Source organism: Neodiprion pinetum, chromosome 2 (genome assembly GCF_021155775.2).
Source record: "Neodiprion pinetum isolate iyNeoPine1 chromosome 2, iyNeoPine1.2, whole genome shotgun sequence".
Classification (NCBI taxonomy): Eukaryota; Metazoa; Arthropoda; class Insecta; order Hymenoptera; family Diprionidae; genus Neodiprion; species Neodiprion pinetum.
Window position 1 is genome coordinate 8,244,633 of NC_060233.1, and position 27,907 is coordinate 8,272,539.

At 33.9% G+C, this 27,907-nt stretch overlaps 3 protein-coding genes across 8 annotated transcripts; 1 reads left to right on the forward strand and 2 right to left on the reverse strand.

The window, feature by feature from the left end:
* The first annotated feature begins 296 nt into the window (after window positions 1–296).
* Window positions 297–5,085, forward strand: LOC124213156 (Golgi to ER traffic protein 4 homolog). Its single transcript, XM_046614128.2, has 6 exons — window positions 297–461; window positions 543–621; window positions 941–1,175; window positions 1,342–1,480; window positions 1,615–1,755; window positions 2,050–5,085. The coding sequence occupies exons 1-6, from the start codon at window positions 349–351 to the stop codon at window positions 2,297–2,299; spliced, it is 957 nt and encodes a 318-aa protein (XP_046470084.1). The 5' UTR covers window positions 297–348; the 3' UTR covers window positions 2,300–5,085.
* On the reverse strand, window positions 4,339–8,441 carry Shmt (serine hydroxymethyl transferase). Of its 3 annotated transcripts, none has more exons than XM_046614114.2 (6): window positions 8,045–8,441; window positions 6,951–7,147; window positions 6,622–6,833; window positions 6,189–6,513; window positions 5,608–6,107; window positions 4,339–5,481 (listed from the first exon to the last, which is right to left on the reverse strand). In XM_046614114.2, exons 1-6 carry the CDS (start codon window positions 8,219–8,221, stop codon window positions 5,315–5,317), a joined length of 1,578 nt encoding a protein of 525 aa, XP_046470070.1. In that variant the 5' UTR covers window positions 8,222–8,441; the 3' UTR covers window positions 4,339–5,314. The 3 variants fall into 3 exon arrangements, with proteins under 3 accessions (XP_046470070.1, XP_046470073.1, XP_046470072.1); XM_046614117.2 differs by lacking the exon at window positions 8,045–8,441 and adding an exon at window positions 7,451–7,472; XM_046614116.2 differs by lacking the exon at window positions 8,045–8,441 and adding an exon at window positions 7,302–7,444.
* Window positions 8,442–9,737: 1,296 nt separating this feature from the next.
* Usp7 (Ubiquitin-specific protease 7) lies at window positions 9,738–27,734 on the reverse strand. 4 transcript variants are annotated; one of them, XM_046614103.2, is made up of 18 exons: window positions 26,850–27,734; window positions 24,640–24,738; window positions 23,168–23,443; window positions 22,959–23,077; window positions 22,020–22,154; window positions 21,713–21,907; window positions 21,029–21,200; window positions 20,698–20,890; window positions 20,409–20,562; window positions 19,894–20,088; window positions 17,163–17,384; window positions 16,600–16,894; window positions 16,170–16,392; window positions 15,920–16,087; window positions 15,341–15,845; window positions 15,146–15,217; window positions 14,988–15,087; window positions 9,738–14,854 (listed from the first exon to the last, which is right to left on the reverse strand). In XM_046614103.2, exons 1-18 carry the CDS (start codon window positions 26,938–26,940, stop codon window positions 14,751–14,753), a joined length of 3,318 nt encoding a protein of 1,105 aa, XP_046470059.1. In that variant the 5' UTR covers window positions 26,941–27,734; the 3' UTR covers window positions 9,738–14,750. The 4 variants fall into 4 exon arrangements, with proteins under 4 accessions (XP_046470059.1, XP_046470058.1, XP_046470057.1 ...); XM_046614102.2 differs by having other exon boundaries at window positions 14,988–15,081; window positions 24,640–24,750; XM_046614101.2 differs by having other exon boundaries at window positions 24,640–24,750.
* Window positions 27,735–27,907: the final 173 nt, after the last annotated feature.

Below are 27,907 nucleotides of genomic sequence, written 5' to 3' on the forward strand. Positions count from 1 at the left end.
TGTTTACCGATCTCTATCAATGTTTGAAATATCGGCTATTTCTTGCGCCAGAAAGTGATTCTATACAATTATGCCACTGAAACAAAAACAAATACTCCGCAACAATTGCCAAGTGATCTTGCAGTATTTTTTAATTCGTCAATTAGTGATTTGGTCAATATAATTCACGAGTAACATGGGCGAATGATTCAAATTTTTATACAAAAATTATTCCGTCATACCGACGTTTTGCCTAGTGATTTTGCCGCGGCAATTGTTCATCATGAGTAGTCCTGAGTCATAATTCCAATGTTACCAACATAACTCGACTCGAGACTCAATTGAAAAAAGTCCCTAACTAGCATAAACATGGCCTCCCGAGGCAGTCTCGGTGTTCTGAGAGTTTTAGCCAAATTAGAAGCGTCTGTCAACTCCGGAAACTATTATGAAGCACATCAGATGTACAGGACTTTGCACTTTAGGTAAGCCGACAATTATTCATATGGTTTATATATTCTAACCACTTTCAAGTGCTACGTAATTGCAACTTAACCTCTCTTTAGGTACCTTGGACAAAGAAAGTATTCGGAATTACTGGAATTACTGTACAATGGATCAACGTTACTCCTACAACATGATCAGGTACTAATTTATCTACTTTAATGTATTTGCATCAATACAAAGTGCCTACCAAATTTTAACATTTGCATATGCATGTATGTTGAATGTTCATTGGAGCATTCAGTGATTAGTCACAAGTGGTAGAAGTCTTGCCATCTCTTGCATTGGATTTCCAAATGTTACCAAAGTTATGAAGTAGCATTGCTGTAGCAGATATGCAAAATAAATGCTTGAATGATTTTCACATTTATTCTGCAATTCCCATATATTTAATCTACGACAGGCATGCATCACATATTTAAGAACATGAGCAACACTGATTGTTTAATTTTTCTTTCAGCAAGCAAGTGGCGCTGATCTTGGAACATTATTTGTCGATGCTCTAGTCAAGTCAGAAACTGAGCCTTCGCAAGTATATTTCGAAAAACTGACGAATTTATTCAGCTTGATGAACCCTACAGCACCAGAAAGGGAAACGTTTCTTTTAGAAGCGCTAAGGTGGAGCTTAAAGGGGTCCGATTATAAAACGGGTCACCCTGATTTTCATCAGCGAATAGCACAAGTATTCTGGAAAGGTATACTCAAGTGATAAGAATCAGATCTGTGTATTAAATATTTCTTTCATAACAGATAGACAGATTCATTGAAATTGTACATTGTGAAACTATACTGCTACTTCATTGTGCATAGAAGCTCTCGCAGTCAATCTATCATATCATATTTATATCTTTTTAAATACAGAGAAAAACTACATAATGGCCAGGCAACACTTTTTATATAGTAGTGATGGATCTGGTTGTGCTGCGATGCTTGTTGAACTTCACGAAGAGCGTGGATACTCGAGTGAAGTAGATCTTTTCATTGTGCAAGCCGTCTTACAGTAAGTCATTGAGTGAAATTATACTTCATACAAGAGTTTTGTAAAAGATACCCGAATTGTTTGCTCACATGTACATTATAAAATAGTAAAAGAATTGTTACGCTCTTATTATATTGTACTTCATTGATTTCCAGGTACTTATGTTTGAGAAATAAAACCACAGCAGAAGAAGCGTTTCATTCATATACTTTGAAACACCCAAAAATAAATAGTGGTCCACCGTACTTTCTGCCGTTGTTGAATTTTTTATTCTTCTTACTGAAAACCATTGAAACGTAAGTTTTGCTGATATGTTATATTAATAAATTAGCAATATAGTTAATCATACACTAACATGATACATTCCTCATCACAATAATCCAGCAATATCGTAACAATTGTATTGGATATTCTTGCCTTTGAAATACTTGGTCTCATTTTAAATTTACAAATTTCACTTGCTGTCTTTCAAGACATTATGAGAATTTTTGATTGTTAATGCTATGAATGACTATAGGCAGTTAAAAGATTTCAACATATTCACCAGAAATCAAAAACATTTTAACTTTTCAAAATTTTTGTAAATACAGTGGTAAGCTGGCCGCTTTCACAGTTTTGTGTGAGCAGTACCAGTTAAGCCTGAACAGAGACCCGCTCTATAGACAATACTTGGATAAAATAGGTCAAGTGTTCTTTAATGTATCACCGCCACGGGCACCAAGTCAAGGATTATTTGGTTCACTGTTACAATCGTTTTTCAACGGTCTGGAAGAAGAAGATTCAGACGATGATCAGCGAAATGCTCCTACGACATCGCACGTGGCACAAGAATTAGACTAATTGGAAAGGGAATGTTTTTAAGCTTTGTATGAGATGAATTAAAAGAGCTTACAGAGATTTGAGATGACATAAGGGTCTGCTGAAGTGGGTATACATACATATACATATTAAATCTAGCGTAATGTAGCAGTTTATTGTTCTCATTTTTAGCATTCTTCATCCATTCAAATACGTATATATATTAGGGTGGTCCTTGTTTGGAAGTCGATAAAAGTTTTGCTGCAACGCTCCGCAGACCTGTTCACAATCATTTTTAAAAAATCTGTAAATTTTCAAGCCACTGCAACTAAAACAACTTAAAAATTAAGAAAGGATACGTTTTTTTTACCTGAATGGGAAAACCCAAACTCGCAGAGGCACGTGTATCAGTGATGTAACGGCTTGAAACTACACAAATTTTTTATATGATTTGGAACAGGTCTGGGGGGCATTGCAATGAAAATATTTCAGACCCCCAAATAAGAACCCACTCTAAGATATATAAATATATAATAATATACATAGGTACATATTGATGAACATTCGAAGGGTTGTAAAATGCCTACATTTAGAGATTTATTTATATCTGAATATGCATTCTTACGTATTCATCATTGTACCTATATGGATTGTAGAAGCAGTGTACAGAATTTTATTTATTTTTGCGTAAATTTCAATTCTTCAAAATAATAATATATATAAAAAACATAAATTCATGGTCGATGCCCATTCAGTTTGTATGACTTTATTTTACTTTATTTTTCGCCGTTTACGTTTCTAATAATCTATTGACAAACATGTGAGATTTTTAGGTTTTTTTTTTATACTAAACCGTGTGCTAACAAATTAGCTTATAAATACGCGAAACTAAGCGATTTAAAATGAGATAGTTATTCTAAAACTCGATATTCCACATTCAGGAGGCAAAGCATATAATATCTAATGTGCCCTTTTTGAAATCTGGCTCTAAAGAAAACTTATAGTAATAACCGTGTACATTTTGGAAGTGATACGAATCGGTTTAAAGTGTTATTTTGTATACTCTGAATAATGTGAGAAATAAAAGGAAAAAATATTTAGCATAATAATTTTTTCTTAAAAATATAAACTGCACTAATACCACATGTGATTAGTTAAAGTGAAGACACGTGACAAAACTGAATAATATTCATCTACTAACGAATAATGTAAAGAAACGTCAAAATCAAAGTACAAGGCTAGTTCACACATCCGACGTCAGAATATTGACTATTTTAGACATTGTATATTATTATCAATTTTAGTAAGCTGTAAGATGTCAAACTATGAGTCAACTTAAATAATGTACAAAAGTAATAATTATTGCAGTACATACCTTTCAATGGCAAATTTTTTTCATCTCGTCTCTTATTCAATATAGCATGTAATTTTATGAATACTTGACTGGTATTGTGTATATAGATTTTTATTAGTGCGAACAAGGTCCACTTTACTTGTTCGACTTTTTCGATTTACTTCCAATCTTTTACTTCATGAAAATAATTAGTCTTTTTTCTGATCTATCGATTGCTGATGCTGTTTCTGTCATATGATAGGATTTAAAATTATATTAATTTACGCATTGAAACGAATCCGATATTTACGAGTTTGTATTAACTTCTGGTTTATCGAAATATTAACAATTTTAGGGCGCAGTAGAAGAATGCTTAAAAAAGCATCTATGTAATTTGTAAAACAAATTTTAGATAACACATCGTTTGAGCAATCAATGTACAGGCTGAGAATCTTTCCAAAGTAAGTTAAAACAGTGTTAAGAGATACGAGCAAATATATTTTACAGTAGTATAGCGTGTAGCAAAAGCTCAATTACGCAACAGTTAATATTTAGTATGAAATACTATAATGCTTTATTACGTGAATTAAAATTAATCTCCGACAGTGGCATAATAATCTATTTAATTGAGGAAAAACAAATTCTAGATCCTTAACATATTAAAAATAAAAATACAAAATGATAATCCACTATCTTCTCACATACAGAATTCGTTATTAACCTTAAAAAACTGTAAAATACTAACAGGTGGTTTTTATTTGTGTATTTTATTTTTCAGTATAAAAAATATAAACATGAGACTTTTATCGAGGATTTTTAGCTCGGATATTAAATACTTTTTATCTCGTAAGCCATTTACATGCAATTTCAATAAAAACAATTCCTTCTTCGCAATCCTTTACAATTTTAATGCATACATAAGTTTTAACTATAAAATATTAACTCTTAAATGTTATTCCAAAAAAAAAAAAACTAGTCCTACATGATCGATACAGAAGGTAAATAACGTTAATTTCTTATAAAATAATTGGTGATATTATAATTGTAGGTTACGTTACTGCACAGGTTTGGGAAATGATTTTGATTTTTATACAAAGAAATAAAAATATAATTTAGACCACTATTGTATGTATAGGAAAACTACGGAATTATATCTATCAAAGCAAACCTCGATTTTTTTAAAAGTAGCTCACTGCTTGATTATAAGTCTTTCTAGTATGATTGAGCGGGAGTTACAATATGGAAAAATTTTTATGTACGTTATATTGAACATGACTCAATATTAAAATTATGAGACGTAGATCTATATTCCAACCTGCTCTTTTCTCAAACGAAAATATTTTCCAATTATATTATCATTTAGTATTAATCATTGTAAATGATATATCTTACCAGGAACCAATTTGATATCCCCCTTCGAATTTGATGCAACTCGTGTATGTTGTAGAACATTGAAAACTAAAACACACCTTTTTTTCATCAGCAGAAAAACGGTTTGAAGGGATGAAAACGATCCCCAAAGATGGAAACCCAACATGGTAATTTCTTGATGTACACGATGTGTTTGAATGAAACCAATGCTGAAATGTTCCTATTCATGAATGAAACCTTTTTTAATGTTCTACAAATATACATGAGTTGTAACTAAATCGGAGGCGGACACCGAACTGATCTTTCTTGTTAGTAGAAATCTATCTAGCTGTATCTCTTTTGGATACACATGTTTAATACTCTTTCAGACCTGGCATGGGGAATTGTGAGGCAAATTTTTCTACTTCTGTACGAAGTGCTTGGACCTTTACCTTTATTGCCACATCAGTATCTAATACCCTTTTAAATTCCGGGAGCTTAAGTCCAGATATAGCCGTGACTTCTTTAGCCAGTTCTATACCTGAAAATGGGAAATAGTATTAACAGCCTGTGAGTCGATATTGTCAAAGCTGGAGCATAACTTTGAACGCTTCGCCAAGCTAACTCAAATTCAAACGTAAGTGATAGTGAAACTGATAGAACTTACCTGAATGAATGAAATTAACAGCTTTATCAATTTCAGCTTCCTTGAAACCCCTAGTAGTCAAAGCCGGTGTTCCAAGCCTGATACCGTTTGGATTCAATGCACTTTTATCCCCAGGAACTGTATTTTTGTTGCATGCGATTCCAATATCTTCTAGTATCCTCTCAGCTTTGGCTCCGCTGATACCAGTGGAACTCAGATCAACTAAGATGAGATGCACGTCGGTGCCACCACTGCTAATTTTGTAACCAAGTTTTTGAAGACTGTCCGAGAGTCTTTTTGCATTAGCTAATACTTGTTTTTGATAAGCAATGAACTCGGGAGACTTAGCCTGTTTCATTGTTGTGGCAATGGCAGCAATTTGATGATTATGTGGGCCACCTTGCAGGCCGGGAAACACAGCCTGATTTATTCTGGTCTCCAGATCATACAAAATCTTTTCACCCTTCTTATTTGTACTTCTAACGCCTTTCCGGAAGAAAATTACACCGGCACGTGGCCCTCTGTAATTAAATAAACATTATATCTGACTGTCTGATTTATACAAATGTTAAAATTTGTTTACAACAATTTAATTGCTGTACCTGAGCGTCTTATGAGTTGTAGTAGAAACAACATCGCTGTATTCAAACGGGCTAGGAATAACACCTGCAGCAACAAGCCCAGAAATATGCGACATATCGCTGAAGAGATACGCTCCATGTTGATCAGCAATTTCCCTAAAACGTTTATAGTCCAAACACCTGCTATAGCACGATATACCGGCTATAATTATCTTTGGCTTGAACAATCTTGCAGTCTCTTCAAGTTTATCGTAGTCTATGTATCCTGTTTCAGGATTCACCTTGTAAGGCATCGACTCAAAGAATATCGATGTTGCAGAGATTTTCTTGGTTTCGGTGAAAAATCCTATGAAACATTGAAGGTAGATTTATAAATAAAATGGTAATGTAAAATTTTTCTTTATAACAGAAAATTACTGCTCCTCATAAATACGTTTAAGGAATTTTTGTTAACCATGTGTTAGATGCCCTCCGTCGGGGAGATCTAGACCCATTATACGCCCATGGGGTTCAACCAGACCAGTGTAGACAGCAAAATTGGCCGGACTGCCGGAGTACGGTTGAACATTGCATCCCCATTCTTCTGGATTTAGATTGTAAGCTTCTAAGGCACGTTTTTGAGCAAGTAATTCAATTTGATCAATGAATTCGTTTCCACCGTAATATCTGAAAAAGTGAAAAATTATTAGTGTACAATTGAAGAAAATAAAATTATGTTCTAACGATTTCACATAGTTCCAGGTACAAAAGAGGAGAATTTGGAAGTCAAATTAATTTATTCACCTCTGTCCCGGAAGACCTTCGCTGTATTTATTTCCTAGGCAAGATCCGAGGCATTGGAGTACGCTAAGAGAGGTAAAATTTTCACTCGCAATCATTTCCAGCCCACACTCTTGTCGCTTTTTCTCCTTTTTCATTAAATCGAACAGCTCGTAATCCGTGTCCCATAAGTTTTTGTGAATAGTGCTCGACATATTGTCCTAGAAATGAAATTCTCAGATTTAATAGAAATGAAAAAACAAGTTTCATAATTTTTTCTTTCCTTTTCGTTCAAATGACATTATAACTTGCACATGAAAATTTAATTGATCACATTTAATTTCCGTCAAAGAATATCACGAAATGAACAATAACCTGTTGCTTTTCACACGTCTTGCTGCGTACGGACACGTGCTTCGAACGGAAAAAAATATGGAAGTAGTTATGTAGCGAAAAAAAAACGTGCCAGTAACGTGCGATATTCGTCAAAGATTGATTGCTAAATGGTAGGAAATTTGCGGTACCCGTTGTATTATAATGCCTAGTTAAGGGAAACTGATGGAGTTCAAGCGAGATAACCCCAACTCTCCGAGCGACACGAAGAGGTCGTGAATATGTGAAATCTTCTTACGTGAAACTTAAACGTAAGATTACGCGCGAGTTTTATCGCCGATAGTGAGAATGTAAAATCGGAGCAGAGCGCAAACAAGCGTCACACATGTAATAACTCACGTTAGCACAACTTTCGACATTTGTTTTGCGCAAATAATCATAATTATAATACATATAGGTATAATGATTATCGCAGAGACGCCCTTATCAAAGTTTGCACAATAACCGATTATTGTTGTTGCACTTTCGAAAACACACATAATCGCAAACGAGCGCGTTAAAAACAATTATTTCGTCACACTGTCCGTCTTAAAGATAAGTTCACATCGCTGTCACACTAATTATCTACGTTATAGGCTAAACTGCATCTACTACAAATATTGCATCGAAGTGTAGAATTGCAACAATGCGTGTGAATATCGGCTGTCAGTACGGTCAAGAAAAAAAATGATCAAACAAATTTAACGTTTATTGTTAGAATACCCGACATTATTTGCTTTCCTCACCGGCATTGAAGTGCAGTCAGTTGCCGTGTGTTGAACGTAGTGAAACGATGATGTAGTGCGAGTAACCGAGTGACCCAGAGTTCTTGGTCTTCTTGTTGCATTGCCTTTTTTTCTCACCAGATTTTTAACCAATTGCTTCGCCGCTCCGGTTAAATTATACCAATTTCCGGCCATCATATTTTATGTATTTAGCTCGGTGATACTCCCACGATTGTATGGAAATATAAACTGACTGTAGGGGTATAAAGTTTGCCTTTAAAATAACTAAATAGCCAGCCTTTCGACAGTTCACGCGAAGTCGGTACAATCTATCTTCACGGATATATGCTACGCGTTATAATACGCAGGACCAATTCCGAATTCTATCAACTATGTACGCGTTGCGCATAAATTTAAAAAAAAACAAACCGGCTATATTAACGTTTTCTTTCCAACTGTGCATATTATAAGCATGCAGAACGATCCACCGTTTAAAGAACTGACTGCTAAGGGATTGCGAGAGAATGTGCATCATTGTATATATATATACGTGTCGTGTATATTCTACACGCTACGAGATAGATCAATACGCTTTCTCGCGTTACCGCGGCAAACAGCCAGCAAATATTTCTTCACGTCAACCATACATATACATATATTGTGAATAAGACAATCCCCCGTACCAATCGGTAGATTAAGAATGTTTTATCAGAAATTCAAAACACTGCATATACTTATTTATTGTCGCCTCTGCTAGTTTATTCAAGCTTTCAATTCAGCGGTTTATGCAGCTGCCGAATGCATTGAAATCATAATTTGTTACGAAACTCGGTAGGAGAACTTTTCAAAGAAATGAAGAGTATTTTAATTTCAAATTCAACGACTCAACTATCTGAATTATTACTTTATCGTAATCGATTTTATTACGATTTTCTCTCATTGATTATTTTCAGAACGAAAGCATTCGCTATTGAAATAAATTTGTAAGACCATTGCTCTGGAGATGGATTTGAGTTCATAACAAGTTATAACCGGTTTGCAAATGCGGTTGTAAAATTCTAAGCAATTTACTTTTACACGTAATGTGTGCAATGAAACCGGTTCAATTTCCAGGAAACCACGCCCGGTGCACAAATTTTTATACACCACAAGCGAACTGGTTTATTAACTTACAGTACTTAAATTAAGTGAAGAGAATAGTTAGTTTCGATGTAATTTCACTTAAACTTTTAAGATGATCACGTTATGAAGTCGACTTTAAATGATATATTAAAAAGATATTCAATACCTGACTTAATAGCGAATTTGTTTTACAAATAATGTTAAAAAATTTGCGGTAAGATCTAATAATAAGACCTACGGAAAATAATTATAATCACTTTATTCGAGATTAGAGAAAATTAACTATTTATAAAAATATTTCAACTATGATCGGTTGTGAGAGCTGTTTGATATTTGGTTGATTGATATACAAGACAACATGATAAATAGTATTGCAGGCGATTCAAATTCAAATAATACAATATCATTTTTGATCACGATTAATCGACATTATTTTCAATTAATAAATTACAAATTGTATGCGCACGTGTAATATTAATTATTGAAACAACGATAGCTAATATTTTCGGTGAGTAATTATTGTATTCAGATTTCCAATATTTCACCGGACGGAAATTAGGGCAAGAAATATTCAAGAGCAAGAGACCGAAGAAAAAAAATACATAATCCATTGCACATCAATGCTACGTATATACAAACACTATTTCTTGCAATGATCGCTGAATTATCTATTTATTGTGAATATCATACAACAATAATTTCAACAATATTTAATGCTTTTTTTTTATTTAAGTTTAAATTTGTATGTGTTGTGTGTGTTTGTTTGTTTTTTTCTCTGTATTTTGATTCTCATTATGCAAAAAAATACATAGTTGTCTTTATTCCTAATAATAATTATTATCGACCAAAATTGGCAACACAATATACGTTCAATATAACGAAACGTGATTATTAAACTCATTATTTCTCATTCTATAACTATATCTAATACAATATTACAATTTATCCTTATTTTGTAAACATTACGTGATTCGATTCAGAGCTCTGGTTCCCCGTTTTAATTTACGCAATTTTTTTCTCTGACTCTTTCTTCTTTCTCCATTACTAATTAGCATATTAATATTAAATACACAACGTTATATAAGAGCAGCCCTTTATTCCATTTACATTTCAAGGGCTTGTTACCGATCTATGTTTTCAACACACAAATAATACACGGTTGATAATTATTCATAGAATATAAATTGATATTTATGTGACAATCAAATTCCTTTTTCACCAGTCCGGAGTCAAAAAAAAAAGAAGAACGTGAATAATAAAAAATATAAAAACTTAGAATTATATGTATATCTTAACACGAAAGAAGCGTAAATCTTAAATAGGCTTATGTGTTTTATTTTTGCTACTCCGTTATGGTACCTTTACCAGTTGAAAGGTGTTTCTCAACTGATACGACAAAAGAACTGGAGAAAATTTTTTTTATTCATACCATGCAGTAACTATACCTACGCTCGTAAAAACTCAACTTATCAACGTAATTGCGTAACAAATTTGTACACTTTCATACAAATATGAGGATTGTGATACCAGGCAAACGAGTTACAAATAACAGCGACGGAGTGATTGACAACCCTGCGGAGAACATCCTGCAGCGATCGCACGGGGTATTTTGAAAACCGAGGGGAAAAACAACATTATAAATAATAATAACAGTAATAATAATAAAAGAGTTAATATCAAGAATCACATTGATTATTCGGATAGCTGCAAATTGTGAGCCTGATGCAAAATGGAAACGTTGACTCTGATTTTAATTAAATTTGATGCTAAAAAAGAAATCAGAAAAGTAAAATGTCTCATTCGGTATAAAAAATTGATTGCAGAATTCAGAAATATTTAATCCAATTCATAGTAATTTTGAATGTGTTTGGGAACACATAGTCACGTATTTACTTGCAAAAGTTGATATCAACTCTTGATAAGTGTTACATAATGTTAAAGGTTAGGAGTCTTAATTCATCTTTAATAACACTCATTCTTTTTGGTAACAGATTCATCAATGCAATAACAAGCCCCTTAATTCAAGATTCAAACACTCTCTTTAGAAATTTATTATTATTCACGACATGCACGATTTTGGCATCACAAAGAAAATATACAAATTTTATTTGTGTTCAGTAAGAGCTCATAGATCATTTTAAATTTGTTCTTGCGATACAAATACAGATTGTTTTCAAGTCAAGTTCAGAATGTTCCAAAATAAAACGTAGAAACAGAAAAACTAAAAGTATAAATAATGTATCTGTTCAATTAGACATAATCTGAAATATTAGTCTGAAAACGACAGTATCGTACGATATCAAACAGTCTTGATAGTGCTGTTTAAAAAGTTACGAGACTACAACAACAACTTATTCTACTTTCGTAAGCTTATTTTAATCACGCTTACATAGCATAGCAATACATTATATATGCTTTACTATAATACAAGTTTTATTTTGAAACTTTCTAAATGCAACATTTCTTGTGATTACAGTCTTAGCTCAATTCATTTGTCAAACATAACTAATTTTCCAATGTTTGTACTCAAGGAAATTAGATTTGTAAATTCAATTTTTTACAACATCAAAAGGTCACTGATAATTAGATATCAATATACATAGGTGACGGAGAAAATCGAATTGCCAAAAACTATGAAACAATAACGATTGACCTAATGTTGGCTGTTCGGACACATTGAACTGTTGATAAAATAAAAAGTATAAAATTGCGGAGGAATTCACATAATAATCTTGTTATACCACAAGAAATAAAGTAAAAATTATGATTTCAGGTTTGAAATGAAAAATAATTTTATGTGTAAAATTAAACCAATTTGTATTATTTTAATAACAGAGTTTCATGGAACTTTTTTCTTTCATTGAAACATATTATAAATTTGAATGGAATCTTGCCAGTAACTCCATTTTTATAACATGTATCGAGAGTAGTGAAGCATGGAAACACCGAGTTCGTAAATGTTGAAATATTCTTCAATTATTTTTGACTTTTTGTTGCTGTCTTCAATCTATAGCATCGATCTTCAGTCACTTCATGGAAACTCAGCACCTCTTATACATTAAATGTAATTTTTTTCTTTTGGATTTCTTCCACTTTAATTTTCCCTTAAGACAGATTATACATATATGTATACACACACACATATATATATATATATATAAAGAAAAAAAATCGAAAAATTTCTTCTAACTTCCCCTAACGATGATAAAGACATTGGAATAAAAAATATTAAACGCACACACACTCACTAAGGAAAAATAATCGGTAGAAACAAATTAGATAATACAGGATGATTGAAATGTAGTCAAAATCATTGAATCTTGAATAACTTTTGGTGATTCGGCGATGTGTGTACTATATATAAATTGTTCTCAATCATTTTCGACCACACTTGACTAGACACATTACATGACTGATAAACTCGGTGTCAAAACAAACAACAGCCATTATTTGATAATTTATCAACTTGAAAACAGTAAAATAAGAAGACTGTGCGAGTGGTAAATAATAATCGTACATTATGTAGTTATGTTTCAAAGAATAAATGGTGAGAATTTATTTATTTGCAGCACCAAGGTAAGCTCCAACGTTTTTGTCAAGTCACAGTTATCAATAACATCAATGAATATATAGATTAAAAATTTTCAATAAAAAATGAAGATAAATTCTATTTTCACACTGCACAAACAAAGATGCTCGTATAACAGAAGAATCCATTATAGTTAAAATGTCCGTCGCGTATTGTCTAAAACACTTGTATTAAAGAGTCGATGATATCACTTGCCGAGACTGTATTAATATGAACACTGTTTGAAAAAATGATGTAACGGATATTTTGATATTGAAAAAATTCTTGAGCACAGTCTTGTCAAATGCTCATACTTTGATATATGGATGTAATAGAATTCATACATTGAGTTGGCAATGGGTCAGTGACGCGTTGTGTAACAGCTGCAGCATCACTTGCGTAACGAAAAAATGTAGTTTTAGATTACACATTGTTGAGTTTATTAATTAGGAAATGAGTACAGGCAATGTGTTATAATCTGGGATTTTTTTTTTTTTTTTTTCTTAATTTATCCAAATGCGGCGGTGTCATACAGTTTGTACAATTAAGTTATGCTTATTGACATCAGTTACGTTCCATTTATTTATTGTTTTTTTAATTGCATTTTTTATTTCATTGATAAACAATAAAAAGGAATTTTACGTCTAACACTTCATAAATCTTCGCCTTTCGAACAAAGTAGATGAAGAAAACAATTCATTGTAGGAGAAACGTTTGCAAAAATCCAATTTTTGTGAATCAATTGCGGAGATAATAAATTGTTGGGTACTATTACTGTTACTTTTATGAAGATAATTTTACTTACTATTTAATACCGATATACATATACATTATTTTAAACGATAATAAAAAGTTCTCATGACTCTTGCGTTGCACCAAATGTGTCATAAAAAAAATTGCTGTTTAATTACTGGTTAATAATTCACAGCTGAATGACACCATTATTACCTTTAATATACTTTATACTAGACAATTATTATCAATGATGTTATTATTTCTTAGACTTCTCTCGCACTTAATATCACCGAATATTGATGTTATCTGATCAGATAATTTGTCTGTTGTGTCAGGTGTCGTCTATACCAAAATTCTATTTAGCAATAAATTACACCAGAAATCATTCAGAATTTGAATCAGCGTCCACTTTCCAAACAATCTGAATGCAAAAAAAATTTAGAACTCTGATATATATATATGCATGTATATATACATATATATACTTACACGGGAAACTCCACTTCCTAGCAATGGTGGACGAGCATGAGAGTTCATAGTACAAATATTACATTAGCATTATAATATGCTCGAAGATTGAGTCTCGTTAATATTTAGGTAGATGAATCATATTTTAAGCAACTTTTCGTGATTCTTAGTTCCTTGCACAACAAATATTCGAAGAAACCGTCAGTGTGACAAAAAAATTTAGAGATTTTAAGTAAAGTTTGGTATTCAATCGTTGTATCCAACATACATGAAAAAGTTACATCGGTCAGTCTCGATGGAAGAAATATTTGAAAGCATTATTATTAGAAGATCAGAGTAACAGAACGAGCCGAAACATGTATCTAGTATGCATAAAATTGATTTGTTTTCTTTTTGTCTTCATCTCAACTAAGTAATATTCCAAGACAATATCAAAGCTAAGCGCTAGATGTAGAGTAAAATGAGAGCATTAAGAAGTGTTATACATTAAATGTTGTACGTAGGAACTAAAAGAAACTTGAAGCACTATAGTTGCATAAAACTTTTATTATTTCGAAAAAAGAAAGGCTTTGCAACCTTTTCCCCACTTTGCATCACGTCGCACGTTCGACACAATCGCTCTCTTCGTATACACGAAGCTCAGAATTATATCACTTAATATCATTAATAGAATATTATTTAAAATATGCTTGTTATCTAGCTGAACAACTGAATAGTTACGCGTCCTCCAATCTTGGCATCGTGCGGCAAATATATCACTCTTACTGTACAAAGAGCTATATAATAATGTATTTACGTGTGTGGCTGCTCAATTTCATCCTCGGTGATTAGATTCTAGTTGTAGATCTTTATAGCTTTCTCAAGGTAGTTGATTCGGGAACGTTTTGGCGCCTTGTTAACGTGTTCTAAGCCGAGCCAAGTCCTTTGCGACGCTGTACCTGTGTTTGAGAAAGATAAATCATGAATATTTGTTGTGCCCATAGAAACGAAACTCAAATCTAGCATTTTCTTTCGGTTTTATTGAACAAACAAATTTTGACTGTTCTGAGAAACGTGGTTACGAGTACTTACTTTGATTTGGGTGAGTTCGGAAGTCGGACAAATTGATGAAATAGCTTGGATCTTCAGTGATAAATTGCGGCTTGCCCAACGTAACCACGGCAAACTTAAACTTTAAAGTTTTTATGAATTCTCATTATATATTTTCATGGATTATGTAAATTGCTTACCTTTTCAAACTCCTTCTCTTGCACACCAAGTTTCTTCAATAATCGATCTTTGAATTTGGCGAAAGGTTCACCCTGAAAACGCGTATTATTAGAGTTTTGAGTTTGAGAACGAAAGTGGTATTACCATGCTGTGCGAGGGTATTGAGAAATATTGAATAGCCAAAAAAACGTCTGCGACAAATTTTCAAAACTCACATGTTTCATTTTGAACAGGAAAGGTATTCCAAACGTGGAAAAGATATCCTTATGAAAGTGTGCGACAGGAACTAGCATCTCATCCTCAGCCAAATTTAATTCGTCTCGTGGTATTTCCTCTATCCTATACGTTTTAGTGCCAGTAGTATTTAAGCTGTCTAAAGGAACATCATCTTTCGGTCCAGGCAAAATTTTATTACAGTTTACTTCCAATATCCTCAATCGTCCAGAACCGTTTTCAGACAATTCGACCTGCTTTCTAGCTTCCTCCAACAAATCAACAACCGTGCCATTTTTGTTCGGATATAGAATCAGTTCTTTTTCTTCCTTGAGCGAAGGTCCCACCCAAATGCATTTGAATTGTTTTTTATTTTCGAGCTCATTAATTCGAATACTTAATTGTTGGTAAAAAATTTTTTTTGTTTTTGGCTTGCAGTAAGCAACTAATTCTTTTAGAGTTCCTTCAAATGTACACCTCAACGGATGCCCAGGTGAGTCTTTGTAACTGAAATTGTATTAGAATTGTAGAAGCGATTCATCTGGTGAACATTGAACGAAATAATCATAAGACAGTCTTACTTTTGACATTTGAAAAATTGGAGGAGATATGGGTCAGTTCCTACTCTCTGCGCAACAGCCTTTGCAATTTGATCATATGTCATTCTTTGCGATAGTTCCATTGTAAAGCCAGGATCATTAATTATTGTTTTATCGCAGAACGTTACTTCTACCCTATAAAACAGGTCCCTGAAAAAAGAAGCAAGAATTGTATTAAACGCGACTTCTTTTTTTTTCACAGTGTGTAAAACAACTATCAAGTTCAACTTACTTGAAGTAATCCCGACATGTGGGCAACTCATAAACTTCTGTGTCACGTTCCTCTTTTTGAAAGACAATTATATCTCCATCCATCAATTCTTCAAGTACCTTTTCCAACGGCTCTGTCAGATTTTCAATTTTTTCTACCATGTTGGGCTTGATCTCTTCGTATAATGCGAGCTCTGTATCCGGAGGAAAGCCAGCCCTTTCATTGAGGATCGGAATGAGTTCCTCTGTTGATGAAAATGTTTTAACAATGCGTCAGTACAAATTATAGTAGTTATGGTATCGATTGCAATTCGTTGTGACGAGCTAAGGAAAAATTATTTCAATTATTGCAAATAGAAATATCAAACGTTAAGCATACGGTTCAATATTTGGTATTTATGTGTACATTTACCCATTGTGAGTCTATTTTAGGGGATTAGAATGATACTTACGAACTTTTGCTGTCACTGGCATATAGTGATGACCACAGTAGTGTATTTTCTTATTCTTAGGATCGTATAGTTTGAAGAATAATAGTACATCTGTGTCTTTGTCAAAAGGGGGTAGCGCGGTTAAGCCAGAGTCTGGTGGGACAAGTTCGACAAAAACATTCCAAGGATTCACATTTTCCGCGCACTCGTTTATCGGTTTGTGTAAATCTGCTTCCAACTCGATAAGTGTCGGCCTGCAAGTTTGATTTGAGCGAAGACTGAAGGGCCACACACGAATTTGTTCGATCGGATATTTCTGTGAAAATTTTTGTTAATTAAACATACACGAAAATGTTTGAAAATTTTCGTACAGCTAAGATGTTGTTCAATATTATCGGTAATGACAACTCAGATCAAATATTTTATTACTTACCGTAAAATTGAAATAGAATTTTCAAAGTCTTTTTTTTGTGTTTAATCATTATAGGATTGAGTTGGAAGATTAGTTAGAAACTTTTTTGTACATTTTTTTTTTAGAAGTACTATTTTGAACCTTTGAATTGAATTCTTTTTCAAACACTCACCAGACTTTCGCTGAGCTGTTCTAGGAACTCGTTAAGGGTGGTCTGTTTGCGTACACGAAAAACACGGTAGAGTGCACGTTCAGGATCGTAGAGGTCGTTGCCTTGATGGCCGTCGAAGCTGTCCTCGAGAAGGACGTTAACAGTCATGTACAAGTAAGCCTCGCTTCTTTCCTTTCTTCGTATTTGTTCCATTCTCTTCTCCTCTTGCAGCCTGTCCACCAGCTAGACCGACAAAATTAAAATTATCCAGGTGTATAGAATTTTCATTTTCATTTAAAATTGATTCATTTTTCTTTTTCATCAATATTTGTTTCCATTTCTTCAAAGTTTCAAATATTTTTTATGAGAAATTTCAACGTTCATCGTACTTTTGAAATTCGGGAATGATACATTCGGAATTTCAAAAGACTAGATGGCCTTCTCGCAACCAAGTAATTTTAATTTTGTTATTCTGCCGCTATACCGACTACCCAGCTACGCGTTTACAAAATTAAAATTATTTAGCTGATAGCAGTGGATACGGCTATGCTGGTAATTAAAGATCACAAATCCTAAATGTACAAGTATGATCTTATACACACACTAATACAAGTTACACAAGTAGTATACAGGGATCTTATAAGTAGTCATAATTATTCAAACTTGGGCAAAAAATTAAATACTAGAGTGCAAATTAAACAAATAAAGATTGCTTTACAATTTTATGATAAAAAAAAAGTAATGCTTTAAACAATTATTTTACAATTATCAAAATTTATGAGAAACTTTTAGAACTGACAAGCCCCATCGTTTGGTAAAAAATGAACATATCAAACTTTTGAATCACCATTTCTTAAACCGAATCAAAACCAGTTACGTATGACCCCAGAATTCTCGTTACCCTGTATATTACGTATGTAAATTATATAAGTGACAAGTTTTTATGGTCTTGCTGTATAATTTTAAGATTGTATAGCGTAACTTCGGTAGTGTGGAGGGCTACTAATAGTACCCTATATCCCCCTATATCTTATGCCTGTTATTTTGAATCTAAACCAAACATCATATGTTGTGAACCGCTTATTCAATAATAAACTCTGTTAATAAACCGTTGAAATTAGTTTCGAGTTCGCAAACTGTAAAAATAATTCACAAGAGTGACTTTCGTAGTTTTCATGAACATCCAACAGTTTATTTTGTTTTATTTCTTTTTTTTTAGTATATATAAAATAGTAGTATAACTCCAAGGGATGACGATTACAGCCATTATAAATTCATTCCATTTGTTTTTTACGTGTTTATTAATATTTAACAACAAATAAATAAGCATCTGTTAATACTTGTAATATCTCTAGTAACACTGAAAATTTTGTTCGTTAGTCATTTAATTATTTATTCTTCGATTTTTTTCTCTCTATTTTCTTGATATTTTCTCTGTCTTTTTTTTTTTCTCGATAAAAAAGAAACTGTGAATGTTTGGTAAAAACTGTCAAAATCTTCAGAAACTATTTGCGTAAAAGGACTTGGGTGAATCACGAAATAAAAGAACATACACCAAATGATTGTGAAATCCACACCATATTTCGGTTTCTCTAAACATTCCTAGTCAATAACAAACAGTGTATATAGATTAGAAGACATGTTAAGGAAGCTATTGTTGCTAAGAAAGATATAGTTCTTTTTTTTAAACGTTTTTTTCATGTATAATACTTTATATAAAATTTTTTTTTTCTGCTAACTGTTATCTTAAATCATATGTATAATAGGTATGTAATCTGAAAATTTTCCTGATCCGTTCGATAAAAATTCGCCCAACCCCCAAAAAAAATTATGCGACATTCAATTGTCCCAAATGCGATTCATCCTAAATATTCCTAGCTATAATACAATTTTTTTTTCCTTTTAATTTTAAGCATATATAATACAATTTTCATCTTAAGCAAATTTCATCAGTCCAATGTCGAAACAGCACGTCTTTGTCAATTGTGTCAAATTTTTGTATTTAGATATTATCTTACGAGTCTTGTTGTGTGGTTATTTTAGTTTCTTCTTTTTTTTTCTGCAACTCGTCTTCAAATAAGTATTATATTGCCGTTAAATAATGAAAAATCCCACAAGGCAATTAAATTATGACTCAAAGCTATGCAATTGTAACAAAGTAACTCATTCGCTCGTATTTCATTCATAGTCGTATATGATCAATAGTCACTACAGATACCATTCGCACGTATACTACATAAAGCTCGTAGATTGACATAATTTTCAATTGTTTTTTTTTTTTTTTTTTTTTTTTTTTTAAGCAAAGTTGAAATTAACTAACTTATGAAAGAAAATTTGCAATTAAAATAATCGGTTGATAAAAAATTTATCAATATAAAATTGATTGAAAAGACAGCAGAGTGTTTAGTCGTAACGTTCTTGCTTCGACATCTTTGCAATAATTATTCATCACGGATATGTTATAGCTGTGGTTTTTGGTCGTTTATAATTAGAACAAAGAACTGTATCTCAGTCATTATCACCATAATGAGAATGGTATTCTGTAGTAATGCAACATAATCAATTTACAAAGCGCGCCTAATCAAATATTTTAAAAATCATGTATGTAAAGATTTGGATTCCGTATGTTTTGCGTGCAGGGACGAATGTTTGTCGCCTCTATATTAGCATCATTGTTGGTGTCTGTAGCGTCTTTGTCACGTTCAAAGTCGCTTAACTCCTGCGAAAGCTCTCTTTGAAGGACGTTTCTGACCTCTTGAGGTATGTCCTCTTCTTTGACCTCTTGTAAGACATTCTTAAGCTCTGAGTCACGAATGTAAACCAACATGTACGCGTTTGTACAATGCTTCACGGTCATGGACATGTCTTCGTCCTGGCCTCCATAGTTATGGTCAATCGCCTCCTGCTTTGTACACCTTGAAACCACATCGTCGTCAAACTTGCACCACTGTTAAAAAAATATATATTAGTAGGAAAATAAAAAAAAATTTTGGACGGTTCGTAATGGGAAACATCATCAACGATCTTCTGAACGAATGTAAATATACAGAAACGAGTAATATTGTTCTGCATCACACCTTCTGCCACCTAAGAAACCTCTGTAAAATTACTTACAAGTAAAAAAATAAATGGCTCATACGTAAGAAATTACTCAACACTCTTTAAATTTAGTTCCGTCAAAATTGCTCAAAGCTGTGTTTTGCTAATACGAGTTCAGTACGTAAACAACTTCTACTCTAAATAAGACGTTCAACAAGTTAAACTCACCTTGCCGTCTCCTTTTGGATTGATAAATACAACGTAATGTCCCCCGTGATTATCACCGCTATGGACAAGAACTGCGTGCAGTGTGTAATCTGCTCTTGTTGATTCTTGGACCTGAAGGTACGGCTCAAGGTTGATTTTTTCGTAGAATTCGAACCTGCATAAGCCCCATTCAAATATAATGAAACCGTAATAGTAATATCATTGTATAACGTAAATTCTTTTGAAAAATTGTACTGCAAAAATGATCTATAACAACACTTTTATTATTATAATTTAGAGAAATACAAACCTGTCATTAAATTTCACAGAGCAGTCTGTTACTGGGTCGTATTGGAAGCGCATTAAATGTAAGTGTAAAACAGGTGGAAAAGACGAAAATATTACTCCTTTTTCAGCATCCTGTAACCCATGCTCACCAGCATCGTACTTATTGTCACCATCTAGAATTTCTGTGCTTACATAATCTCTGAAAGATTCATCGACTGAAAATTTTAAATCAGTTAAATGATAATCCAATGCTCCAGGTGGTAATTGTCTGCCATAAGAAAAGCTAAACACTTTACGCCAAGTGTCATTTGATGTGATTATTAGTATTTGCACAATGTAGTAAACGAACTTACTATTCTTTTTTCCTTTGATGTTGAGTTGGATGTCATAGAACGTTTCCACTCTGGTTGATGTGTAGTCTATATTCTTACATTTGATGAACGAAGCCATTTTTCCTTCAAACAATTTTGGTACTGTCCCTTCGACGCATGTCCCTTTCATTTTACTTTCCAGTTTATCCAAAAGCTATAAATTGTAAAAAAAAAAAAAATAAAGATCCATCAATACAAGTGATACATCATAAGAAAAAAGTTGACTTTGCTCAAGGATGTCATAACAGACGTATATAAACATATGGTAAAAATGTGATTGTTGCCATTTGTTTTTTTCTTTTTTTTTTCAATACATGTAATGTGTATTTAATTGTGTACACAAATAACTGTGTGAATAGCTGTACAGTGGAAGTAATGAAATTTCGATATTCCTTTCGTTCTTGGGTATGTTGCAACAAACACAGTGAGGAGCAAATTTTTTTTTTCTTTAATTCTTCAAAGAGAAAGCCAATCGAAAAGTAAACGATAAACAAGAAGTTGAGTGGTGAAAGAGGAAGACATAGACAACTTTGGTAATGCAATACATGATGTTACACAGTATTACAATGAGCAATAAATTTGGTCTCAACGTCAGACCATTTATCACATATACACAGTTATTTGAATACACATCCTTGGCAGGATGCTGGTAGAAAATTTCCTTACAACTCTGAGAAATTCTTGCACATCGTGTTGCATAAAAGAGTCAAGTGTCTCCCATCCAAAACTTTTGGTCAATTTTTTTGTACCAACTGGTTTATCACAAAATTGCAGTTCGTGAAATACCCTCTGTAAAGCTAATGCCACACTCTTGCTAGAATCGTCACTTTCTGTTGGCATTTTATACACCGCCTTACGTAACTGAAAATATGAACGAATTGTAACGTTATGTATAAAATGACAGTTCAAGTGTGATAAATATGCCAACGTGTCAACATTGGCACAGTAAAATTGTTCTTTGATGTGGACTCACCTGATTAGTAAAATACAAGGTTTGTAAGAGTGAGTTCATGTAACAAGTTGCTCCCTGATTTTTAAGACCGACATATCCCGTGTGTTTCTTACTATCCCAGCTAACACCATGCGGCGCATCTGCTACCACATGGACCTAAAAGTCACACATCGACAATAAGTATACAAAATGAATAATAATTAGTGCACCTTGGAATAAAAAAACATGTTTTTTGAAAGTCTTGCTCTGAATTGAAATATTATTATATTATAGTATTGTGGATTTGTCGCACTGTGAAATATTTGGTGAATTGGTATTATAATTAGTCAGTGCTATACAAGTATATGTGGAGAAATGAGTAACAAACTATTATTACCGACGACACAGACCTTGAATTTAGAATTGAGAAGGCAATAAATATAATCCCACAACGACTTCATCCATGTAGCCAGTGCTAGTTGCAAGCCCATAATAATTTAGATGAAAATGTTAAACTGACAAGGGTTAAACGATCGTTTTTAATACGGTATTGTGAATGACATTGGTGCTTGCACATGACGACCAATGACCGAATGTGAAAGAAAATAAGCAACCTCAGTATCGTTTGCATAAATTAACACACAAAAGCAATCACAGAGTCTGAACAAAATGTGGGTTAAACATTCAATCGAAGCTTGATGTCGCGATACTCCTCATAACTTTTACATAACCCAGAATCAAGAACTTTTTTATAAATGCAAGGTCAGAAGACTAGAAATAAGATGCGTTAAACTGATTAAATTTCTATTGTTAAAGAGGTGGTCGTCGAATGGGAGTGAGAAGTTGAGTAAAAAAGCACATTTACTTATCGCCGCTATAAAACCCTACAGATCGAAGTTATAGTGAAGAAGATTGATTAAATAAATACACAAATAATCTGCATATGTACAATGAGTTTAAATATCAAAAACTGGCACTCACTTCAAGCGTGATGGAGTCATCCTTAATATAGCCTCTGTCCACCTCAAGTACATCCTGCCAAGTCATGAAATGGCTAAATCCCCAGTCATTTTCCTTACTGTAGAATAAATGTTGAATTTCTGCGAAATAATAATCATTTTGTAGCAATCGAAACGAATCACGATACAGTCTACTTTTAAAACAAAGACATCAATTAATTATAAACATACTTCTACTGAAAGGTTCTTGACCCTCCTTGTGGGAGAGGAGCCTGAGCTCTGCGACTGCGTAGCAACTCCATGAAGCCGATTCGCTTTCCCCGTTGCATTGCAAGAAGAAGCCCAGAGACCGCTGCGATTGGCGTTCTTGCGTCTGGCTGGTACGAGGCATTACCATAATCTTCCATGGGAGATTACGCACGTAGCAAGGTGGCGATAGCTGGGAGTCTTTCATCTTTGAAAAATTTTCCACTGTGTAGCGGAAAGTTGCCTCTGACCTTGCCTCGTCTGAAACAAGAATGAAATACATTTTTTTGGGAAAATAACGTTTGAAGAGTTGCCCCTCAGAGTCTCATGCAGAAATATGGAACAGTAGGTGAGTTAATAATTCAGTATTACTAATAAGTAGAAAATTATTGATATGTTTATCATATATACGTTTATATTCATATAAATTCCATTACTGAAGTGTACACTGGGTTCTTTGTCAATCACATCATCAACAGATTGAAGGTCACACTTGAAGCAGCTAAATGATGATGGATAATACTATTGAATTTCTATGAATTCTTTGAAAGATTGCTTGCAGCAAAAACAAATCAATTCGTCTTGTCTGTCCACAAGAATGTACAGCTTGATCGATCTAATTTCTAAAATTCCATAAAGAGTTTCAGTCCCATACATCGGATATAATAATATGGGAATTAACGTTTACTGAACAGCTTACATTGACACCACATTAGTCCCATGCATCAATATTAATCTCGGCAGGATTGCAAGGCATATAGACAATCTTTATTTCATCAAAAATCAACGCATGTTTTGTGCTTGATAATTTTAGGCGAGAAACAAACTATCTTTAATTTTGCTGAAACTGTTTACTGTTCTCATCAATAATCGAACATAAATGCGAAATTTGAGAGGCAAAAAATAATTCTTAGTTACAATTCACCGTGTCAGTTCAAGATTTTTTTTTCAAAAATAATTTTCACTGATTAGGAAGTAACAACTGATTGCAATTATAGGTTTGCAGTTGTCCAAATTGTGACTAAAATTGCATTTGATACGCACTGAACGTAAAGACGAGCAATATTGGATCATAATTATTGTTTACATGCCACTCCATTTCCTATACTGATGATACCATCTACAACCCTTGCAAAACGAGAAGAGAAATGAAGAAAAGCAAAAATTAGAAAATGATTTCGAACAAGGAACTTTGAACAACACTTGCAATTAGGATTCAGAAATTAGCTGCGAGGATAGCGTGCTTTTCTATTTTCCTCTTCTTTTGTGGAAAGTACCCTTACTTAAAGGTCCGCCAACAACAAACTTTTGTTTAAAATAATTCTACAAAAGCTCTTGAAATAATGTCTAAAGATTTTAACTTTCCCCATAGTCATGCTCTTGGAAATTATACGAAAATATTCAACAGTATTAATCTACAGTGTGGGATAAGAAGGCTTGATTGTGGATCATCGCACCTTCCTCCATGTCTTGGTCTTGTACGATACAGGCAGGTTCTGGCTCTCCGTTGACTGGACGAGTCTCGTTTCCGTCTCCTCCACCGTCGTTCTGCGTCTCTATAGATTCAACTGTTAATCAATTTCAATTTATGCTATCGATAGTCGGATTATGTCTCGGTTTCAATTAGCAGTACCATTTTTTTTTTTACGAGTGCAAAAAGTATAACATCTCGTACTAAAAAAAAATTTTACAAATTCTTTCAGTTTTACAGTATTGAAGTTAATCATGGTAATGTAACCAAAGATTTTTTTAAAAAGATCATTGGTTTGCAAGTTCAAAACAACTTTAAATGAGTTGAATTTGAAAAATCATTACATTGATGTTACAAACTTAATGTTCATTCAATTTTGACTCTATGATTAAAAATCCAGCAATCTTATGTCAATCTCAAAATGGCTCCCTTGAAAAATCACTTTCTATCTAGACAACTAAATTTTAGATGGCTTCCTTTATGCCAGAACCTTAGCTGACGTATCATTTTTAGAAAAGATACTATTGGATGTATATTTAACCAACTAAATTGAGTACTTTACATGAAAAATGTCAATGCATCATAACAACGTGAAAGAAAAGTGAAAGAAAAAAAGAGGACAAAAAAACTGATAGTCACGTGGTTAGTGTAGTGGTGGTATTTGTGTGATCTATTTTTAGTAGCGGACAATATACCGCTAACGGTGGCCAAAATATTGTGGAATTCACTAACCTGAATTGGAAAAAAGAATAATTATTAAAAAAATATAAATTTCTAAATGAGAAAAACAAATTTCTAAGGCATGGCTTTAATGCATTAATTAACATTCCAGTTAGGTTGACAAATAAAACGTGTTTGGAAGTTGTGCTCGTAAATGATATCGATACACAATATATCACTTGACGATAGAATCTACTTTACAATCAGCGCATTAATCGTTGTTGTAACAAATAAAAAATTAGAAAAATGTATGTAGTGATTCATACACAATGATTAAAATAGAAAATCTCCAGAAAGTGGAAATTACAAAAACGTCGTTGTATAGTAAAATTATAGTCATGTTAGAAACATTGATATAAAATTGTTCATTCACTTGGTACGAGCGCGGTTAAATTTGCGTCGTCATAACTTTCTTCCCATGTCTAAGAAAATTTGATGAAAACAAACACTGTGGATTAATCAATTTCTCGATGAGTTTGCAGCAAAAGCAGGTGTTTATATTCTTGAAATCTAAATTTATGGCTAGTTTTTTTTATGAGACTAAAATAATAATATATATTGTAAAATTTTCAAGTTGAACTGATTGACAACTGAGCATAGAAATTACAAATGGAGGAAATTTCATATCATACTGGAGAGGGGCGCAGGGAGGGGAGGGTAAAAATATTAGAGATCAGTTGTCAAGTGATTTTTTCAGTCAATCCGAGTATAAAACACGTAATTACATCATACAAGAATAATTTTATAACAATTCTTGGTGCTGATGCACAAAACGACAAACATTTGAACAATTTATGGCAGTTGCGCTTTTGCCAGTCTAACTCTGTTGTCATTCAACGATTCTTCTTTTTATTTTAATGCTATTGGATTTCTATTTACCGATTACCAAACAACAGTCAATTGTAATTAACGTCAATCAGTAAAATATTACACTCGCACACTACAAATGCAGAATCGAACTTTCCATCCGTGCACGTGTATAAATATCAGTTGTGCAACAAAGGTAACTGTTATTTCCGCAAGTGTTAATGACAAGCGTCAAATAGGGTAGGTATGACAAAAATATCATAGTAGTCGTCTTAGATGAGTCAACATTCTTCGATCTTTCTTTCTCTGGTATCGGGTTGCGGGTACTATATATCGCATTTAATTCCCATATACCCACCGCCAAAGATTTCACCTTCGCAAAAAGACGGCGCGGGGTCTCCTTCTCTGATAGGTTATGGTGATGATATTAATGCAACAATACCAAATCTGCTGTTATTAAAATTGTCGGCTACGGTAATTTCGCTGAAAATCTCGAAATTCCACAGGTGTGATTTTTTTGTTTTTTAACATTAATATTATTATTATTGTTGTTGTTGTTCTCGTTATTATGGTCGGCTTTACGCATGTTTTTTTTTTTTTCGGAAATATATCCGTGCACCTATATTTGGTTGTCGATAAATTGGGCTGGGTAAAGTCGGGGATCCTTACCTTCCTGGGTGTCCATTTCTTCGACTTCGTTGACCTGCACAGGGTTGGGGTTCAACTGATTGACGTTCTCCTTGTCGTTGACGTGGTTCATAGCGAGGCCGATGTTGACGGTCGTGTTGTCGGCACCGGTGACCTCGCGCGCGACTAGCGGCGACGAGGTGTCTTCTTCAGGGTGATTAATAACAGCCGTCGGCTGTCGCGGTGACCGCTTGCCCGACTCCTCGTATACCCCTCGATATGTTTTACCCCTTTTACCAGAATCTGCGTTCTCGTCGTCGTCGTCGTCGTTGTCGTCGTTGTCGTCGTCTTCCTCTTCTTCTTCCTCTTCTCCGCCTCCGCCGCCGTAATTCTCGTTGTCGTTCCGCGGTTGCCTCCGGCTCTTAACTACCTTGTTATAGACCTTACGGACCCCTAGGACCGTGTAGTGATCCCTGGGGTGCCCCACGGTATCTTTCTGCAACCCTAGGACGGGGAAATCGCTGCTCGCGGCGCTGCTACGGCCGGACACCGTCAATTTACCGCTGGACGATTGGTGCTTGCTTGCGATGCGCCCAATTTCTGCGGCTGTCGCGTGCCCCCGCTTCGAGGAGGGACTTTCCGAACATATATCTCACCACGATTCGCGCACGAATAAAATCAAGACCGCTTTTTATAACGCCGACGAATAAACAATCGGACTTTATCGACGATTCTCTACGTTTCTAGACAATACCTGTTCGATTCTTCCAACACTTATCGCATTTATCTTATATTCTCTACTTTCTTCTCTAGCGTAAGTCGCCTGAGTTCTGCAGTTGTGTCGTCGGGTTCGTCAACTCCGTACTAGAACCTCGGCACTTCACGCGAAAATAAACAAAATGGCGTCCCTATTGCCGCAGTGGACAGACGACGTCTGGCTCAAGGGACAATGGAATTCGCGCGCACTGGTATGATCACGCCAGTAGGTATGCATGCATGTATGGATGTATGTATGTTACGACGGACCAAGAAACCACGGAATTGAACCGTGAATCGCCCGGCTTTTGCTAGGAAGGGATTGAAGAACGTTACCGAAGCGT

Coding starts and splice junctions, on each gene's coding strand:
- Shmt (XM_046614114.2), bottom strand. CDS start 8,221: ATGATGGCCGGAAATTGGTATAATTTAACCGGAGCGGCGAAGCAATTG. Junction 6,834..6,950: donor GAAGGTCTTCCGGGACAGAG/GTGAATAAATTA, acceptor TCACTTTTTCAG/ATATTACGGTGGAAACGAAT. Junction 6,514..6,621: donor CGGAGGGCATCTAACACATG/GTTAACAAAAAT, acceptor AATGTTTCATAG/GATTTTTCACCGAAACCAAG.
- Usp7 (XM_046614101.2), bottom strand. CDS start 26,940: ATGAACCACGTCAACGACAAGGAGAACGTCAATCAGTTGAACCCCAAC. Junction 21,201..21,712: donor TGCAAGAATTTCTCAGAGTT/GTAAGGAAATTT, acceptor TACAATTTATAG/CTTTTGGATAAACTGGAAAG. Junction 20,891..21,028: donor CATCAAAGGAAAAAAGAATA/GTAAGTTCGTTT, acceptor TAAAATTTTCAG/TCGATGAATCTTTCAGAGAT.
- LOC124213156 (XM_046614128.2), top strand. CDS start 349: ATGGCCTCCCGAGGCAGTCTCGGTGTTCTGAGAGTTTTAGCCAAATTA. Junction 462..542: donor TACAGGACTTTGCACTTTAG/GTAAGCCGACAA, acceptor ACCTCTCTTTAG/GTACCTTGGACAAAGAAAGT. Junction 1,481..1,614: donor ATTGTGCAAGCCGTCTTACA/GTAAGTCATTGA, acceptor ATTGATTTCCAG/GTACTTATGTTTGAGAAATA.